The 20965-nt window shown below is 37.5% G+C and overlaps 1 protein-coding gene across 2 annotated transcripts in view; it reads left to right on the top strand.

Annotated features, from left to right (window-relative positions):
- Positions 1-20965, top strand: part of NAMPT (nicotinamide phosphoribosyltransferase) — a 28627-nt gene that overhangs the window by 1646 nt on the left and 6016 nt on the right. The window contains exons 2-9 of one of the 2 annotated variants that reach the window (XM_030463194.1): positions 9602-9758; positions 11040-11143; positions 12733-12861; positions 13315-13473; positions 13843-13979; positions 15914-16139; positions 17258-17377; positions 19820-19837. In XM_030463194.1, coding sequence (XP_030319054.1) covers positions 9602-9758; positions 11040-11143; positions 12733-12861; positions 13315-13473; positions 13843-13979; positions 15914-16139; positions 17258-17377; positions 19820-19837 — 1050 coding nt within the window. The remainder of the gene's footprint in view (positions 1-9601; positions 9759-11039; positions 11144-12732; positions 12862-13314; positions 13474-13842; positions 13980-15913; positions 16140-17257; positions 17378-19819; positions 19838-20965) is intronic. The other variant, XM_030463201.1, reaches the window with a different exon arrangement.

Raw genomic sequence — 20965 nt, 5'->3', positions numbered from 1 at the left:
TAAGATGTTATTAAACTTAGTCAAATATGGAAGATTGACTTTTCTTCCATGTCTGAGACTAATCACATTAAATCTTGTAGGCCTGGGTTTAAATGACATCTATTTTAAATCTAATTTGCACACTATTTTTTCTAAATTCACTGGATTTGCTCTAGGGATTCATGGTAGCGGGGAGCACTGGAGTGAAAGATGCCCAGTTTGCTTCTGGATTGTTTGCTGTTTTATAGGAAAGATGATTTGGTAACATTCCAGGAGTGACAGAATTCTTAGAGGCTAAGTAAAAGGCCTGAGTGTGGTGGTGGTGTTTTCCCATTTAAAACTGATTTTGGGTGAGGTTTTCCATGGCAGCTGGCATTGTTTATTATATTAAAACCAGTGGGGATTGTCTGCTTTGCTTTGTTAGGACTATTCAATGTGTCCTTTTTTTCCTGAAGCTGACGAACTCCAGTGTCTTTGAACAATGCTTAAACAAGTAGCTTCTTTTATCTTGTTAAGTAATATGAGCAAACATCACTTACCTTCCCCCTGGATGATGCTGCCATTTCCCAATCAATGAAACACACTTAGTGAGAGCACTTTCAGTAGCAATTGCACTAAAAAATCTGATAGTTTGCAGCATCAAGCTATATACAGGAGTTACAAAATGCTCTTAACTGAGAAATAAGACAAAAATGAGAATGTTTGGGGTTTTTTTTTTAAGCTATCTCTGCTGTATCAGGAAGTGTAGCATTTTTGTCTGCAGTTCTGTCTGTAGATGACATTATGACATTCAGATTCTTTGAAAACGCAGCTCAGAAGTTTTCTTGGTGGCTCTATTGCAGTAGGTGCCAATCCCTACAAAGTAATGTTGGTGACAAAAGTCATGTGGAAATAAACGGCTTGGGAAAAAAATGTGCAGACCATTAGAAACAGTAAAAACCTAGCTTAGGCAACTGTCCATGAATAAAAAGTTCTGGTATCTCAGGGTCATATCTGCCACAACTCATTAGCTTGAGTGTAAGCCCTGGTGTTCCAATTCTCCATTGCTAAAGTTGGAAATTTTGAGGTGGAGAGAAAATCAGTTAATGGTTTAGAGCCCATAAAAAATGTGTAGGTAAAAGTCTGTCTTTGTGTTTATCATAGGGCATTTCCTCTTAATTAATAAAAGTTTCTAAAATATTTGGCTTTAAAATCTTTAAAGGTGTTTTTGAAAAAACAACAATCATTTTAATTTCTAGTATACTCTATTTTTGTAGGAATAGCTTCTAGTGCATGAATTTCAGAGATTTGTTACATGCTGGACTGAGAACTGAGCTGGATCTTGTGGAATTGTACAAGGGTTCCAAAATTTTGAGGCCAGGCTTCAAATTGTCCAGTTTATTTCTAGCCCCCATAACAAGATACATCATTTTTTTTACATCATTAGGTTTTTTTCTTCCTCTGTACTTTGCTGCTTATTCTTAAGCTTCTCCAAATCCCCCAACAGTGTAATTCCTGCTGTGTGCTGGGTATTATATGCCATCTCCTCAGTCTGGGTGTGGGCATATGGTATGGTGTGTGTGTATCTTGCTGATAAATAACAGCAGTCTCTCCAGTTCTTTGGATCACAAGAGTTCCAAGAGATTCATCAGTGCTCTGGTATCTGGTGAACCTCTTTGTGTGAATGTTCAGTATAGCAATGACGCTTTTAAAATTTTCTTCTAGTGATTTGGTATTACTTAAAAAAGGAAGCATTTGAAGTTAAAATCAACAAAGGTAGAAAGCTGCAAGTTAGGGGATATCAGCTGGCTTCTTGAAGATCACTGTTCTCATGAGAACAGGCTGCATGTTGTCTTACTCTTGTGTCTGTACCAAGAAGCACCGTGCTCTTGCCCCGCTGCAACAGTGAGGGTTCTGTTCACATATGTCACTTCCTAAGTGACAGGGTCCATGCCCTTCAGTTCCTCCTTCATCTGACGTTGTTGTTGTTGCCACACCACCTCTCCATTTTCTTTCTTTTTGATTCCAAATTCTCTGTTTCTGTAATCCCATATTTATTCATTTCTGCACTGGCAAGAAATCTTCCAAGGTTGTAGTCTGAAACTGTATTGAGAGGACCAGGAGCTGTGTTGTTCCTTTGAAAGACACCAGTGACAAGCTTATACCAGGCCTGGGTGGAATGGACCATGAGCTGCAAGTGGGGAAAGGCTATCAAAATGAGATCTGAACCTTGTTCACTAAAATAATGATAGCTTATTTTGCTTTTACCAATGAAACGTGTTACTGTTGTTTGGAATGTTTCATAATTAAGCAGATAGCTTCTCCTATGGGTAATTGCACGGGAGCTTATTATAGCTGAGTTGCTATCTAGACTGTAAATGTGATCTGTTTCAGAATTCAGTTCTTTCTCAATGCTTCAAGTAAGCCTAAAAGATATGTAACTCTGTACACCATACATGTTGAATTTTAAGTATTTGCATTTTGAATGACCATTTCTGGTCTGTATGGATGTAGGAGAGCTCTTGCTAGAGTACTTCACAGGAGTGTGCTTACTCCAGGCTCTAACAGCCTGTATATTTTTTATTTAGAAGTCTAGAGGTATGAAAGGCAGAGATATGAGTACTCTTTGGTTTATTGGTTTTGGCTAATCCTTAATGACTGCAAAATATTCTTTCCAGCAGCCCATATATGTATAGATTTTTATATTTTTTTAATTAAAATCTTGTGATGGATGTGAATATGTTCTCTTGCTTCCTGTAATTCTGTCAGTGGAAAAGCATTGGAAACTTCTGGCCTGGTACTCCTCATAAGGAGCAATCTTTGCTCTATCTAGGTTCTTTATCTCCCAAGTTTTGATTTGCAGTCACACAGTCCTGCTACAAACCTCAAGTCGTCGTTGCTCTAAAGGGACACTGCCACTGCACAGAATTCAGCCAATTTTAAAATTAATTAATTAATAGAAAGTAACCCCTTCTGGAGTCTTTGAAAATTTCATTGTTAAAAAAGGTAAATGTTTTCCTTTTTTTCTTTAAGGAAGAAGAAACTCCTAGTAGTATGTGAAGTAGTACAGCTGACTATTCAAATGTGTAAACAGTAAACATAAGGCATTCTGTCATCTCTGTTATGGTAATCTTGGATGGAAAACACAGAAAATTTTAGTGGAAAAGAAACCTTTTTTACCTTTTTTAAACTTTGTATTTTCTCTGGGCTGTTTAGAATACATTCAGTTCTCATCCTTATACTTGACATTGTGTTGGGATTTTTTTATTAAATTAATATTGACACGGTCACTTGTAGCTTCTCTGCTGATGATGTACAGCTTCCATAGGAATTTAGCTGGTTGTATGTGTTCTCCTTAGTTTTCTTAGCACTGAGGAAAGCAAATGTTGTTCCAGTCTTTAAAAAGGGTAAGAAGGGGGACTATAGTGAGTCTCACCTCCATCCCTGGAAAGGTGATGGAAAGCTTACCCTCGGTGCTGTGTCCAGGCATATCAAGGACAAGAGGGTCATTAGGAGCATTCAGCATGGTTTTACCAAGGGGAAGTCATATTTAACCAACCTGATAGCCTTTTATGTGTACATGACCAGATGGATAGATGATGGTAGTGTAGTGGATGTGGTTTATCTTGATTCCAGTAAAGCATTTGACACCGTCTCCCACAGCATCCTTGCAGCTAAGCTGAGGAAATGTGGTGTGGATGATTGGGTAGTGAGGTGGATTGTGAACTGGTTAAAGGAAAGAAGTCAGGGAGTTGTGGTCAATGGGACAGAGTGTAGCTGGAGGCCTGAGGAAGCTGGGTCTCTTCAGTTTGAAGAGGAAACTCATTAATGTTTATAAATATGTGAAGGGCAAGTGTTAGAAGGATGGAGCTGGGCTCCTCTCAGTGAGGATTAATGATAGGAGAAGTGGTAATGGGTACAAGTTGGAGCATAGGAGGTTCCACGTAAACATAAGAAAAAGCTTTTTCCCTGTGAGGGTGACAGAACACTGGAACAGGCTGCCCAGTAAGGTGGAGTCTCCTCTGGAGACATTCAAAACCCTCCTGGATGTGTTTCTGTGTCACCTACACTATGTGACCTGCTCTGTCAGGGGGAATGAACTCTATGATCTTTCAAGGTCTTTTCCAACCCCCAACATTCTGTGAGTCTGTGACTGGTCTCAATTTATTTTTTTTCCCCCTCCTCATCTGTTTTCTTTTTGTTTTTCAATACACGTAAGAGATGGTGGACTGGGGTTGAATTCTATGATCTTTTGAGGTCCCTTCCAACCCCTAACGCTCTGTGATTCTATGAATGAACTAGAATACAGATACATTATAAGTGGTACAAGATCAGCCTTCAGTTGTAGCCTGCATGAGTTTATCCCTCGTGTCTTATAAGAGCAGATACCTCCCCATAGTCTCACATTAGGTCTTAATCTGTATTTGCTTCACTTCTACATTTTAAATAAGGGGTCTGTAGTCTCTCTAAAGATACTGTCCTATGATGACGGGAAGCTCGTATATAACCAAAACAGTAAGATTGTACTTGAGTATAATTTTTTTTTTTTCACCTCACTTCAAGTGTCTTACACATATGTGCTGTTGTTGGATGCCCTTCTTGTTGAGTTATTAAAGATTGATCCTCCTGAAATTTCCTCTTTTGTTCAATAAGCTTGTCATTCAGCAACACAGACTTTAGTTTGGTTTTCATTTCCACTTTTTTTTTTTTTTTTTTGGTTGTATACCTTTGCTTTCTTTCCTTTGTGATAGCATTGGAAGCTACAAAAGCATCCTTGTTGAATATAACAATGTAACAAATATACAGTTGTGGATTATTTCCTCCTGAAGAGGATCAGTGATCCTTTATAGTTACTGTTAGTTATGTATAGTCCCAGTGTGGTGTGACTGCTCTGTTGGCTAAACCTCATAAAGGTTTAACTAAAGCAGCGTTTCAAATCATGGCCTATTTCCACAAAATTTTCAACTAACATATAGTTCTGTAACTAAAGGTGATCATAGAGGTGCTTTGCTGAAGTCACCCCAGTGTAAATGTCAGAAGCACCATTGCAATAAAATCTAAACTGGTGATTTGGGCATGGGCATGAGGATCCTCCAAATATCTCTTTCAGCACCGTGCTTGTCACATGAACGTCTGTCCTGGTTTTGGTTGTTAATTTTCATCCTAGTAGATGGTATCACAATAAAGTGGTTTGGATTCAGGTTGAGGAGGTTGTTGATAACACACTGATGTTCCAGTTGTTTCCAGCAGTGCCAACACTTAGTCAGGGATTCTCAGGATCTCACAGTTCCCTGACAGTGAGGGGGCTGCGGGTGCACAAGAGCTGGAGGGGGCACATCCAGGACATCTGGCCCCAGCTGACCAAAGGGCTGTTCCATTCCATAGAACATCATATGGGACATGCTGAACAATAAAACTGGGGGGAGTTGACCAGGGGGTGGCAGCAGCTGCTGGGGACTGGCTGGGCATTGGTCAGTTCCTGGTGAGCAATTGCATTGCACATCACTTGTTTTGTCTATTCTTCTATCATTATTATAATTTCTCCTTCCTTTTCTGTCATATTAAATTGTCTTTATCTGAACCCAAGAGTTTTATCATTTTTTCCAATTCTCTCCCCCATCCCACTACAGGGCAGTGAGCAAACAACTGTGTTGTTCAGCTCCCTGCTGGGTTAAACCACAACACAGGCTACACTTGATTTTCACCTCCACTGGAAAGAATATAGCCTGCTTCAGTGTACAAGGATTGCAGCACACGGAGCAGCCCATACCTTGGGCCTGAGTTGCTTGCTGCAGACCTGAAGTGCCCTGGCTGAGTGGCAGAGCTGCCAGGTGCCAGGGCTGTGCTTCTGCTGGTTTGTCTTCCACCTGTCCCTCCGATCTTCATGTTTCTGAATGTGCAGTGCCAGGAGTTCAATGGCTGGGTTGTTCCTGTTTTGTACTAAAGATTTTTCAAAATAACTTAAGGAAGTTTATAAACAGTCTTAGCTAAACTGGTATCATCTCTATGGGCAAGTTCCTGCTGGCTAGATACCTGGATGGTTCTTTTCTTCACTGTAAGCAGGGCTTAGAAGCATCATACTGCTGGCTCATGTTAGCACTCACCTGACCTAGCTGAACACCAGGACTAAACCACTGATGGGGAATGTGGCCACGCCTGATTTCTCTACTCATATCAGACCCAATTTTCTCATATTATCAAATGGCTGAGTTATACAGACTTAACCTTTTAAAGTCTGTTTCACTGCAATCTCTTGTATAACAAAACTTGTAGGTTGTAAGATTATTTGTGTTTAATGTCAAATGCTTTCTTATCCAGCCTGTAAAAATGTAGCCTTTACCTAGTCATCCCTATTTTATGATTGATATCTGCTAATTCCTTTTTCTTAAAATTTAACTCTTAATGTTTGGGATGCTATTTGGATGTTGTCTGATCTAAATCAAATTTGTACTTCATAGTTTTACTCAAATGGCTTACTTGATTTAGTAGATATAGTTTTTTGTGGAGATATTATTTGTGCATAATATACCTTTATTTTTACTAAGCTTAATAAGAAATAAAAGTGTTCTATTTCATTCAAAGTACAAAACCTTGTTGTAGATTGTTGTTCCAAGGGGCTGTTTGTGTTACGTTTTGTGTAGACAAAACCTAAACCACAGCCTTTGAACTAAATATCAAAAGCCCTTTGAAGATATTTTTGGATTTTGTTTTCTTGTAAGGGTATCTTAAGCCCAGCAGGGGCTTTAGTTTGGGTTTTGAGTTGGTTTCATTTTTTTGTATGCTTTTTGTTTGTTTGTTTTTGTTTGGTTTTGGTTTGGTTTAGGGTTTTTTGTTGTTGTTGTTTTGTTTTGCTTGGGGTTTTTTGTTGTTTTGTTTTGTTTGCTGGTTTGTTTTTTTCTGTAGAGAAAGGGTTTCCTTTTGATGGTAGCCATTCCTGCTTTTCAAGAGCCCATCTGTTCAAGTCCTGCTTCTGTCATCCATCCCCTAACTGAGAGCACAGATTTATCAATACTCTCAATCTTCAAGTCACATAAGATACATTTCAAATATTGTACATCATAACTGGTTGTTCTTTCTACTCTTCTTTAGAAAGTGGAAAGATGTAAAACTTCAACTGCAAACAAGGAAAATACAGGCATTTCTTGAAGCATAGTTTTAATTGTTTCAGTGCCTCTTAGTGTTGTAGTGGGGTTTTTTTTGTTTGGTTGGTTGATTTGTTTGTTTGTGTTTGGTGGCATTCTTTGTGTCTTCTGTGAACTGTTCCTACTCCCTAGAACCTGATTCTTTTTCTGACATTTTTTTTTTTAACCACCAGGCATTTCACTACATGCCAAACCTCCTTATCATTGCTGTGGTGGATGGGTATTAATTTCTCATGTCCTAGTAGTCCAGAAATGTCAGCTAACAGTCAGAGCTGCCTTGCTATCTTGTGGGCAGATGCTACTGCTAGGTATGGTGTCCTCCTAAAAACTGGCCAAACTGAGCAAACAGATGGCCAGATAAGTGAACAAGGGGGGTCTAGGTCTTGTACTTCACTTCTCACATACTTGTACAGTATGCCTGGAGTAAGCAGTGCTTGGAAAGAGCGGTACTTTAATATTGTGATTTTTTTCTTAAATACTGAGTAGCCTGTGAGAAGCTTTGCTGATACACAAATTTCAGCTTTATAGATAAAATGGAATGTCTTAAGAAGCACAATTTATTTAAAATTGCAGATTAAAAGTTTGTTTAGATGTAAAAACCTTAGTTGCTGATATGTGTTTTTTGATGTTCAAATAGATTTTAACATGTGAACCACCTTGGTTTCAGCCCTCCAGTTCTGATTTGCAGCCAGACCACCATGTTTTGTGATCATGTTTCAAAGCAGAGCTAAAATGGGAAGTCCCTAAAAAACCCCAGGTATTTAAATGCAATAGGAAAAGTCCACACCAGCTCAGTTTGCACTCTACACATTAAGCTAATTTGGTCCTGTACCCATTTGATAGATGGAAGCACTGAGCTGTAGAAGATGCCTTTGAACTGCAAAAGTCAAATATTGCTTTAAAGATCATGGCCCAAGATCACACAAACTTTCATTATAATGTAGGTGTTGACTTCAGCAACCAGCCAGTGGTTAATAAGTTCCTGAGCAGGCAGTCTGATGCGGATGTAGTTTGTTTTGCTAGAGCTGTTGTGAATAGCATTACACTGCTCTAGAGCTTGTCACAAGGAATTCAGACAGTTGTTTGGGGAATTGTTCCCGGGGCATCCAGCTATGTACACCTTAAGATAAAGGGTTCTGTGTTGAGCATTTGCACTGAAATCGTGAAGCTGTAGCATGCCAATAGGATGAAGAGTGGAAATAAAGCTAAACAGAGTTCTCAGGTCATATAATTAATTCATAATGAAACATCAACCTGGAGTCCAGTCCCAGCCATATGAAGAGAATTTTTTTTGTAGAGCTGCTGTAACTTTTTTATGTCGCCACAGTGTGAAGCAAGGAGCTTCTAATCTCTGTGCCTTACAATCAATGAACTTCCTAATGATTTTTTAAATGCTCTTTCTCTTGGAGTCCATTTGGTACAATATTATGTAATGTGAATGTGTTGCCATTAGTTAGAAAGATGTGTCAGACTGATTGGTTTTGATCATTTAACAGTAGGAGGGTGGTGGCTTATGAACGTTGTATGTTTTGTTTTGTTTCTTTTAGATTTTTTTATTCCTTTAAGCATGATGATATCCTGAAGAAAGTCTTCTGTGAGCTGACACTGAGATTTACTTTTTGGGAAGTTCTGTGTAGAATTAGGAAAGAATGCATTACAATTTGTGTAGTGAGACATTTCTTAATAGCTATAAGTAAATCTAAAAGGCAGGTTTTGTTTTTGGGTCTAACCTAGTTTCTGTTAAACATTCTGCTTTTGAGTAGCTGTGGAATTGGAACAAAATAGGTTTGTTCTACATCAAATGCATGTGTTGCAGTGCCTTGTTTTAAGTAAAGGCAGAAAACTTGCAATCACAAGCTTGATTGTTTGGTTTTTTTGTTTTAATTAACCTTAACTTCTCAGAAGATAATGGAAAGATATGAAAATTGGCCCTTTAGTTATTTGAATGCTTCTTTGCAGCATTAGTATCACAACCACAACAGCCTTGTGCTGGTACAGGAGAACCAAAAAATGCAGTGGAGCATTCTAAGTGAAACAGCCTTCAAACTTCAGTCAAATACATCAGGTGCCTCTGCTTTGGGAGTGGCAGAGAGCGTTGTGCTTCCTGTAGCTGCTATGCTTGGCCTAAGTGTGGGAAAAGGAGAAGTGACCTGGCATGCTGGTGCTCAGCAGTGCTCCTGAAATACCATCCAGTGTCTGTCCCTGCTAATCAAAGCAAAATCATCAGGGGAGTGGAAGGGCTGACCGTGAAGACTTGTGAGAGGGAAAGGGTTGACACAGAAGCAAAGATTAAGATAAGGAAGGCAGCCTTTCAAATTCAATTTAAGAAAATTGAAAGCTTCTTGGAAAGGGGAAATACCCTAAATATTGCTGCACAGAATGTGAATGGATAAACAGTCCAGAAGGGTCGGGAGTTACTCTAAGCTTCAATATATAAACATGATTTCTCTTGTGTTTTGTAGTGATGTTTTGAGCTCTTACTGAAGTTTTTCTTAATGTAGGTTACACACTACAAGCAATATCCACCTAATACAAGCAAAGTATATTCCTACTTCGAATGTCGTGAAAAGAAGACTGAAAATTCCAAATTAAGGAAAGTGAAATATGAAGAAACTGTTTTTTATGGTTTGCAGTACATTCTGAATAAATACTTAAAAGGTAATTGTCTCAAATTCCAGTAAAACTTTGTCTGTAATTAAACATCTTAATTTTTCAAGTGTGTAGAGTCTTATAGTTGAAACAATTCCAATTGAAATAAATACACTATATTAATACAGTGTAGGTAGTGACATGTGTAAGATCTTATTTATGTGGTTCTGAAAATGAGATGTCCCCTCATAAAATGGTATTTACTTCTTTGTTCAGACACCTCTCCACTATGTATATTCATGCCAATGCTTTATTAAAAATGAAGAGGTGTTGAGCAGGCTAGATTGAAATGAATGAAAATAGGCTAAGATTGTGCATAGAATCACAAGAAGATAGAAGATTTAATGGAAAATGCATTTTGTGTTCTGAGCATAAATTTTAGTCTGTATTTTCTGGTTTATTTACTGCATAAACTAATAATGGTTTTAATTTCCCTTATATTTTAGTGATTTAAGCTGGTGGAAACTGAATATGGCAGCTACACGTGAAAGTGTTTCCAATACTGACAACTTTAAGAGTAACAGATAAAAAGTCCTTAGTGCCACTTAGCATTCTGTTTGCTTTTTAGCATTACATGCAAATATCACCTGTTCTGACCTGAATGCAAGTTGCCTTCTGCCAAGACTCTGATGGAAACCTTTAGGCATATATCTTATGTATCTTTGTCTTGATCCAGAATCCATAAATATCTCTGCCAATTACACCAAAGACTGGAATTCTAGTATCATTAAAGCACTTGATAATTTTGTTTCTTTTCTCTCTTGTGGTCTGAGATTTCTTCTCCTACATTTCCAGCAGATGACTGATCCTAAAGCAGTAGCAGTGCTTGTTCAAATAATGTGTTAGGTGTCAGTTTGCATTGCAGAAGTGGTTAATGAAAGACTGATTGATTGTAAGGCTACTCTGCAGGACTCTCTCTGGAGTAGCATAGTTTAACCCTTGTGCTGGTCTGGTTAAATCTTAACTACATGTGCCAGCATGCTCAGTCATCACAATCCTCTGGGAAAAGCACTACTTCTGAAACCCTTGACAGGTTATTGACTATCATAAAAGAGTAATAATCTCAATTTTTTTTCTGAGTGACCTGCCAGTTATAATCCTGTTGGTTCTTGAGCATCTTAACCTATATGACAAATGAAAGTAAAATCTTGTTTTAACATAGCTAGTATACTGTATCTGGCAAATTTTCTACATCTTTGTTGGAGGCAAAGTGACTTTTCTGTGTCTGAACCTGTTTTTATTCTTTTTATAAATTGATTTCTAAGTTTTCACCTGCTTCTGAAACCATAGGTAAAGTGGTGACCAAAGAGAAAATCAAGGAAGCCAAAGAAGTATATAGGGAGCATTTTCAAGATGATGTCTTCAACGAAAAGGGATGGAACTATATTCTGGAGGTAAAAATTGATGAAAATAGTATGAGATAATCTTGAAGGATTTATGAATCAACTGTAGAATAAATACAGCAATCTCTCCTTTTAACCATGATAGTAAAGGCTGTATAAATACAGCTTTTTATGGTTAGGATACGGAGAGTAGCAGTTGTCGAAGAATAATCATATAATTGTAATTCCTTAGAGAAAAGTAATTTTCATCCTTTCAGATGCTAAATATGGCTTTGCAGGTAGGTAACAAGGATTTATGTCTGCCATCAGCCAGATACTGGAAGTGGGGGCTTGTTGGCAAGTCTCCATATACAATACAGTGCTTAGTGGTTGCTTGCATCATTTACATTGCTTTTGTGACTAATAGTAACCTTGTTTTTCTAATACAGAAAGTATTACAACTTCTTGCTTGTGTAAATAGTTCCAGAAAACACATTTTGTTCATTTTTTTCCCAAAATTTTCTAAAAGTTAAGTATAACTTTTATTATGGAATGCAAGAGCACACATGAATCCTTCCAAATTACATCTTTCCACAATTATCCTCTTTTCCTTTTGTTTAAAAAGGTGTCAGTCTTCAAGTAATTGCAAACATCAATTCTCTGTAAAAGCAGCAGATTCAGACTCATAGCATTTATCACAGCTGTTCTAGTCTGTGCACATTAATTAAATGCTAAGCTTCACTGTGGGTTCTAGTAAATGGATATTTTGGCAATTGAAAACACAGGTTTTTGCTCTTTAAGTCCTTTAGTTCTCTTTAGTTCATTTTCTCTGGATATCCTAATTGTATGTATTTTGTGGAGGCATCTGTCTGAATAAATCTGGATGTCATCTTGCAACCAGGATGGACTCCAAGGTATGCAAGAGAAAAGTTGAGTTTCGAGTAAAAGCTGCAAAGGGCAGCAAGGTAAATAAAAACCACTGTTTTCTAATAGGGAGTAGCAAAGAGGTTTGTAGAGGATCTGCATCCGTTTTAAATAACTACAGATGTGAATTCAATCCATATTTATGCTGAAGATACACTCTGCATTGTCAACTGCTCTCATCTGTATTTACAGTAACCTTTTTCCCTCTTTGGCAGAACAGAGTTAATAACACTTTGAATTTTTCATGCCTGTCCACACTGACTTTTAATGTACTTTAACTAATTCCCTTTCAGTGTGTGCTTTTGGCTTAGTCAAAATAATCTTGCCATACCCCCTATATGCATTGGTTTATTCCTTTGCCAGATAAGAAAGCACTGAAGAAAACTGAATAGCAAATATTCCTTGCTCTGTGGGTAGAAACTAAGTGTTTTTATAGATTATTTAAGACTTCCTGACTCAATCTCAGCAAGAAATACACCTGATAACCATACTTTGGTTTGATAAAGAGACTATTTTTGAGGTTACAGGATTTTCTTCCTTTTTGATGGATTTTTTTATTAATTTAAGCTGATAGATATGCAAACCAAATTATTTGTAGCATTGAAAAAAATGAACAAAAAAGCTTTATCATTTAACTGGGATATCAATAGCCCAGCTCTTATGCATCGAAATGAAATAAAAGAGAAGCAGGTCCTAACCTTTCCTGTTGTCTAACAATATTACTGTTTCTTATACAGAAATACGATGGTCATCTTCCTATAGAAATAAAGGCTGTTCCTGAGGGCTCTGTAATTCCTAGAGGAAATGTTCTTTTCACAGTAGAAAACACAGATCCAGAGTGCTACTGGCTCACAAATTGGATTGAGGTCAGTTTGGAAAGTTAATGTTTTTTCTAAGTAAATATTAATGCAGTTAAACTACAGGTTGAACCCCTTCTTGGTTTAAGGGGAATCTCTGGTGTCTTTTATTTCTGCTTTCAGTAAGCCTGAATTCTTTTTTTAGTGCTATTACGTAGAGCTTTTTCCCCTACCTGGCAAGAGAGTGTAATAATTTTATAGGAAATGTACAACAGCACTTTTATCCACAAGGAAAGAAGGGTGGGGAAAATTGTGTCTGTGACTTGGCAGTGTTAACTCTGAAGATGGTCAATTCCTGGCTTTCCTTGTGCTAATTATTTTAGTCCTAAAGCAAATTGTTGGAGACATCAGTACTTTCTGAATGAGTAATGGAAATAAATAGACCTTTTTGTGCCTGATTAAATGCCAAGAGGGGAGTCCTAAGCAAACATACACCTAATAATGTGATGGGTTTTGTTTTAGACTATTCTTGTGCAGTCGTGGTATCCAATCACAGTGGCTACAAACTCTAGAGAGCAGAAGAAGATTTTGGCCAAATATTTGCTAGAGACTTCTGGCAGCTTAGAAGGACTGGAGTATAAACTGCATGACTTTGGCTACAGAGGAGTTTCCTCACAAGAGGTAATACTACTTGTCTAATAATCTGAGCAGTCTAGTTTTTCTTAGCTATGAAGGATTGTAGCATGTATCTGTTAAGAGTTGTATCCCTGTTCACCAGTGAAATTGTGAATGCATACAGCACTGTGTTTGGACTTCGGTGGAGGAGGGGGGAGATCTGAGTTGGGTGTGGAGGGTGTGTGTCTGAACTGTGAGCACTAGGCTGGGAGAGATTTTTTTTCTATGTGGAAGCTTCTACATATAAATGCATGAAGAGGGTATTGGCTGAATAGGTTCTGAGTCAAGAGTTTTGCTGTTACAAACCAGTGGTAGGTGGTGACTGGCTATAGCCTTCTAGTTTTGGTGTGGCAACTGAAAGTCCCTCTTTTTCAGACTGCAGGAATAGGAGCTTCAGCTCATTTGGTGAATTTCAAAGGAACAGACACTGTAGCAGGAATTGCATTAATTAAAAAGTACTATGGTACAAAAGATCCGGTTCCAGGATACTCTGTTCCAGCTGCTGAACACAGGTAAGATACTGGGCTATTAAAGCCTTTTTTAAAGTAGTTTAAGAAAATGTAATTTTTTTCTGCATATAAAGATGGATAAGAATTAAGCTGTTCTACTTATGCTGTATTATCCATGACTGATCCACCTGTTGAGGCTGAAGTTCAATACTGACGCCCTTGTACTATGGACATGACAGTAATGTGGTTGTTTGTAACTATACATGTTTTAAATATTTTTAGCTGTAACCCTTTTATCAGCATTTAAGTAAATTTGGATTTTTTAGAATGGATTTGAAGGTTTACAGGAAAAAGTACATATTGAAGACTGATCCTATGAACTTTAAATGCTGTTTTAGACATAAAATTGAAAATGAAAAAACATGTAAGTTGCAATTCTGGACTCTCCCAGATTCTTTTCTCTTTCCAGCAGAGGCAACTGCTCTAAAGCTTCCCATCATCAAAACTATTTCAGCCAGTGAATGGTAAATCCTTGATCTCTCACAAAGAATTATGAGTTTTTGAGAGTAAGGAACAGATCTCAAACAGGCATTTGAGATTAAGAGCTCTTATTTTCTATATCTGAATCCTGTTCGAGGTCAGGAGTGAATACAAGTCCTTGGATTTCACTTGCATGTCTGCATACTGAAACATACAGAACGTAAAGCAAGAGACAGGATTTTTTCTCTTAGAATGCAAAATCTAGTGCTTTAGAATAGTGAATATTTTTTCACTTAGAATTGCAAAATGGACAATGGGAAAGAGTACATGAAAAAGTCATAATAGGGTGGTTACCATCATTGAATGAACACTGCTTCATATAACTTTCTGCACCATTGCCCTAGTGGTGTTCTAAAACATCTGCTTGATCAATAGAAGCATCTTCTTTTAGCTTAGCTTAATACTGCAGTTAAATCCAAAAATGATGGACCAAGCAACTGTAAAAGTCTTTGTAATGAAAGCAAACCCATGTGGTCAAAAACCAAGGAAGCACCCTTTGCACAGCATATTGAAGTGGTAGTATGACAGCAGACAGCTTAAACTATAATATTTAAAGTTTGCATTGCCAAAGGCAGGCTGCAGTCACCCTTCCCAAGTTAATACACAAAAAGGGGTGCAGTGCCTGTGAGTGTGGTGCTAGCCTTTGGCATGCCTCCAGAATAGGTCATCAGACTGTCCCAACCTCTTGGAAATGAATTTTGTTTTGTCTCTTCACTGCTGTGATCTGGGGCTTGTCGACACAGAAGTTAATGCCAGGATTTCATGGTAAAGGGGCAGTGCCCACTGGCTCTGACTGCAGAGCTGTGCTTTGCATGAGAGTTTTCAGGTGCACACACACAAGTTACTACTGACAGAACATACAGAACAGCTACTGCAGATCAACTGGCATTCAGTAACTTATTTCCTCTCTTAGCATCTGTTTTATGTGCTTTCTTGTACCCTTGTATCAAGGGTAATGCCCTGAGGTAATTCCTCTAAAAGAATGTTTGTGTGAGTAAGCATAACAGTTGTGAATGACTATTAAAAAAGAATATAAATTGTGTTTTCTTCCAAGACTTTTCTAACATATGCTAATAGTTTTCTACTTCCCACTTTGTAGTCTGAAGTTGCCAACACAGATGTCCCGGTCTTGCATCTGTAGTTCCCTGCCTAAATTTCACATTTAAAAGAGAAACCCTCATAAATGCTAAATAAATAAATAAATTGATTGCCTTTTACTCTTAAAAGAAGGTTCATGTTTCCAGTGTTTGTCTGAGTTGTCAAAGGTCAGAGTACTGTTTATTTAGTACATATTATATTTACTCTACATGCAACACAAAACTGATAAGCAGAGTTTATGCTGTCTTGTTTTCATATTTCCTGTTGCTATATTGGCCTGTTCCTGATAGGAAATACAGGATTTGTTGATTTAACATATAAATGCTTCTCTAACATGGATTTTTCAATTGACTTCACAGTACCATAACAGCCTGGGGAAAAGATCATGAAAAAGATGCTTTTGAACACATAGTGACACAGTTTTCTTCAGTGCCTGTATCTGTGGTTAGTGACAGCTATGACATTTTCAATGCTTGTGAAAAAATATGGGGCGATGACTTAAGACATATAATTGAAGCCAGAAGTCCAGAGGCACCACTGATAATTAGACCAGATTCTGGGAACCCCCTCGACACTGTTTTAAAGGTAATCCTTTCTTGAAGTTGTTTGTATATGAGATTGGGAAGGGAAATGGTTTTCTAATGACTGGCTAACACAGGAAACATAATGTGAACTTGCACAGCATTTAGTTGATGCTGGATTATCTGAATTGATGAAAAATGTGAGTGTTTACCTCATCTCAATATAGATATGGAAACTTTTGCAGTCTGAAGAATTTAATCTTTTTTGTCAAACCCATTCTTGCATGCTACTCTTGAAGTGTTTACAACAGCAAACAGTTTTATTGGTCTAATGATGCACAAATGTTTCTATAAGGAGAGATCTTTCATCATTTAACAACAAATAAAATGGGAAACAACTTGAGCATTAATAAATTCCAAGTGAATAAGACATCTTGCCACGAACTTTAGGTATCTTGGTATCCTATATTAATGCAATTCACTGTTTTATGCTACAAAGACAAGTTTAGCACTCTTCTCCCTTTTGTGAGATGTGCATTTAAGTCAGTGGCACATGACTCAAAGGTGAAAAATGCTTCTTGCCTTACAACTCTAGAATTTAAGTGGATTTTAGCACTTTTTTAATAAGTAGGAGAGATTTTACTGACGTTTTAACTCTAATCAAATTAGATACAGTTTTTACAGTTTGTGGTTTTGATTTTTTTTCCTTTGGGATAAGTGAGATAATGCAAATATGTTAAATAATATTTGTCAGATCTGATAAGAAAAACTCTTAACTAAAATGTTTCATTCTAATTATTGGTGGCTAACAAAACTGCAGGAAACTGAAAGCCTCATTCACCATCTTGAGAGGTTAAAAGAAGAGTAGAATCTTCAGTTGACACATTTAATAGCAAAAATTCACAGCAACCAAAGAGAAATGAGGGAAGCATTGATTCTGATTAGCTCTCAGGTACAAGTTCATAAAGGCCACATGGTCTGTGACTGCCTTCATCTAATGGCTTCCCCCACAATAGCTGCCATGCTTTTTGTTTGTGTGTCTATGTGAATAGATTTAGAGCAGGATATGTGGATATACTTATGGAATTTTTTTGTTTTTCAGAGCATGACTCAAATGTAGAAATTGTGTTTATTGGAATAACAGGTTTTTATTTTAAACTCTCACCCTTATTTTTTCAATAGGTCTTAGAGATTTTAGGGAAGAAGTTTCCCATTACAGAGAACTCAAAAGGCTACAAGTTGCTCCCACCATATCTCAGAGTTATCCAAGGGGATGGTGTGGATATCAACACCTTGCAAGAGGTAGGAGATCCTGTTCATGTGTCAGAGTGACACCAGTAATATTGATACTTAATCTGGACTGTTATTATTAGTCATATATTGCACCTTCTCTGCTGACCTCACCCTGCCCTGCATTACAGACATTGGCAGTGATACCCTAATGTGTAAAACAAATTCATTAAAGCTCCCTGAGGAATTACTAAAATACATAAAAATACCTAAAAGGCATTTCCTAATCCCCCTGTTGTAACCCTTCTCCCACTGTCTCTCCTTTTGTTTGCTTTCATCCTGCTTGTCAAGTCTAATTCAGATCCAAATCTGGCAGTGTTTGGTCCTTTCATTGATATCTAAAGTACACTGCATGATTGCTGTGCTATATAGCAGTAGTAGTAATTAACTGGTTTGGCTTATTGTTGTGTGCCATCTGAAGTGTGCTTGCACCCAAAGTTTGAAGATGTGATGTTAATTGAGACTTTTTAAAAACAAGGGTAGGGGAGGCAAGTTCATTAATTTGGCAACTAGTGGAATAAGGATTGTTGAAAGCTCAGAAAATATGTATAACAGTTAGACTGTAGTCTGAATCAAAAGTGCAATTTCATCAAGACAAAAATTGGTGAGTTAGAAGATGCTGCATGCTTAAAGCTAATTATAAAGTAACCACTATTGACTAGATGAAGATACCTAGTACTGTAACATGGCTACAAAGGTACAAATTATAATAACTAGATGTGAAAAGGGGCATATAAAAGGAGAACTTGACTTTATCAGGTTTGTCCTGTAACATTCATCTTCAGCTTCATTAGAATTCAAAAGCAAAAATAAGTAGAATAAATTTAAGAGCAATTTTACTTGATTGTATTGATGCTTGTCTTAGCTTTCTAGATAAACAAATCCTTGGATTTTTCTTAACAAAGCTGACTTCTGCTGCTCCTCAAAATTAGGAGTAAGAGAGACACCAGACTTGGTTTTTTGTTGATATGAAAGTAGGTGCTTATCTAACATGGGAACATAATATAAACCTCAGCAACAGAATTCAAATTTGTCTTTTGTGTCCTTAGAGGGCAGTTAATCTGAGATTGTTGCCTGATATGCCAACTGTAGTGTAGTCACAGGCTACAGTTTTTCTTTTCTAATAGCCTTCAAATTTTTTTACTTTTTTGTTGTTGTTGTTCTGCATAGCATTTCAAACACACCTGTCCTAATGTGTGTAATATAACACAAGCACGAGAGGTTAATAGCTGGAAAGGAAGTCTTGTCATTAGGCACTACAGATAGAGACTCCCTCCCCTTTTTTTTTCTTTAGTAAATTTCTGCTTGTTCTCAGCAACTATTAATTTTTCTTGTGAGGAAAACAGAAGGTTGCTTTTTGTAAGTTATAGTGGACAAAATTCAATGATGCTCATATAGCACTGATTGTAATTAAAGTATTAAAACTAGTATGTAAAGTCTTTACATTAGAGGAAAACTTTCACTGCTCTCCAAGTCCTAAACACAGCAGGAAAATAATTGTAGCAGGGAATGGGAGAGGATAACAGGCAGAAGAAGCAATTTTTTGTTCAGATGATCTGCCTATTTATGTACTTTGCTTATCAAGTGGTAACTGATTATGAGGAAAAGTCTGCCTGTAATGTGTAGTAGAAAAGGGTGGAAGATCTGGTTCTGCAGGACTCAGGGAGCAGGTGGAACTCCCTGTGCCCAGTGGCTGCCTTTTCATCTCTTCCTGAGACTGCAAACCTGAGAGCACATCATGTCAGCTTTGGTCACTGAGCCACTGATCATTAAACTAATTTAACCCCCACATATAGCAGCAAACTAAATCAGCCAAAAGTGACCGGTTTTGTAATTTAGTGAATTAAATTGGCCAAAAAAAAAAGGGACCAGTACTCACCAGCTCAGTACAGGAGAGAAAATGAAGTGTTGTTTTGAGGTGAGTGAAGCAGGTAGGAAGGAAAGAGACAGTTGGAAAAAGACCAAAGGAAAGTTATTTGTGTAAGATCATGATCTTACAGCCTTCTTTTGCTCATGTTTAAATTTAATGGATCTCTTGATCCCTCTTACTTTAACAAAACCAAGGTTACAAAGCTAACTTTTGAAAGACTGGGTAATAGTTTGGCATCTAAAAACAAAACAACAACAACAAAAACCAAAACAAAAAGCCAATACAGAACCACTCCCAAACCAACCCTAAAATATACTTCATGTTTTTCAAAACAAATATGAATATATTGTTGTGGCTATAGCCTATGCAAGTGAGGACTCTAATATGATCATATCCGTATCAGTCTTAGATTCTAGGCATGAGTTACAGATACAGATGAAAGGTAATGAGTACAACAGAAAAATCTAGAATAAGTAATTAGTAATGATAAGTCAGTCTCTTTTAAGTATCCAAACTAGCTGAAACAACATTATAGAAAACAACTTGGAGTATAAACTGGATTTTAAAATTCTTTGTTTTAATAGGGGATGCTGGTAGAACAGGTAAGGAACCTTTTCTGAATTTCTTCTAGCATTTTCACTTTTAAAAATCATTCCAATCTGCTAACTCCACAATATACTACACTTTCAAAGGATTTTCTTTGAACATTCAATTTCCAGATGTCTTTAAATTTTTATATGCAGAAAATCCTTTAATCTGGAGTCACAATTAATATATTAATCATGCTCATAATGGTCAGAGGAAGCTGGTCAAAACCTTAATACCTAAACTGTTCTCCCTGTATAGGTTTGAAAGTGTGAGCTAATACATTTTTCTATATTGTTTTCCTTTGGGGCTGGCTTCAGTTCTTTCAGATCTCCCCTTTTTCTTCTTCCATATTACTGCTGCTGTTTGCCACCTCTTCCCTATGACAAAGGAAGCTGTTATCTGGGATTCTGCTGTGGGTCACTGGTAGGCAGGGTCAGGGCTGCCTTTCAACTTAGTCTCAATTTCCCTTCCCTTCCACCTCTCATCAGCCAAAGATGTCTGAGTAAGGAGATCCTTTGGGACAGGTGGAAAGGTAGAAGGCAGTTCTTCACCCAAGGTAAGTGATGAGTTGTGCCTGTGGCACAAGCTGAACACAAATGAGAGCAGGAACACTTGCTGAAAGACTGTTCACATTTTTTTCCCCCAGGCAAGAAGGTTAAGCAGTCATGGCCCAGCTTTGCTATACTTTCACTAGCATGTGTTAACCTTCAAGTATTAGTGAACATGAAGTCTAAGCATGATGCACCTTGGTAAGATGCTGTTTGTACCAGATAGTTTGTGCTACATCTTGAAGGCATGGTCAAAAGAGTTCAGTATTAGAGCTGATCTACATAACTCAGTGAGGATAGGAGCAGAATTCATTCAGGCTTGGTCATCTGGGCAGAAACTGATCAGAGTCCAGGTGAAGTTAACCTACATTTTACTTTTCAAAAAACAGTGAAGGTAAATAAGGTCCATATGCAGACCCAGTGAAGTATGATTTCTTACAGTACTATTGGACCTTACACTTAAGAAGAAGGTATACAAAATCCCTTTTCTTAGCTTTTTTTGTCATCTTTGGTTACTTCCGAGATGCTCAAGGGAGAATATAATGAATTTCAATTCTTTCTCCTTCCTGGGTATGCCTTTTAACTGCTTCCAGG

This window comes from Calypte anna, chromosome 1, assembly GCF_003957555.1.
Source record: "Calypte anna isolate BGI_N300 chromosome 1, bCalAnn1_v1.p, whole genome shotgun sequence".
Taxonomy (NCBI): domain Eukaryota; kingdom Metazoa; phylum Chordata; class Aves; order Apodiformes; family Trochilidae; genus Calypte; species Calypte anna.
This window is presented reverse-complemented; position numbering and strand designations above follow the sequence as displayed.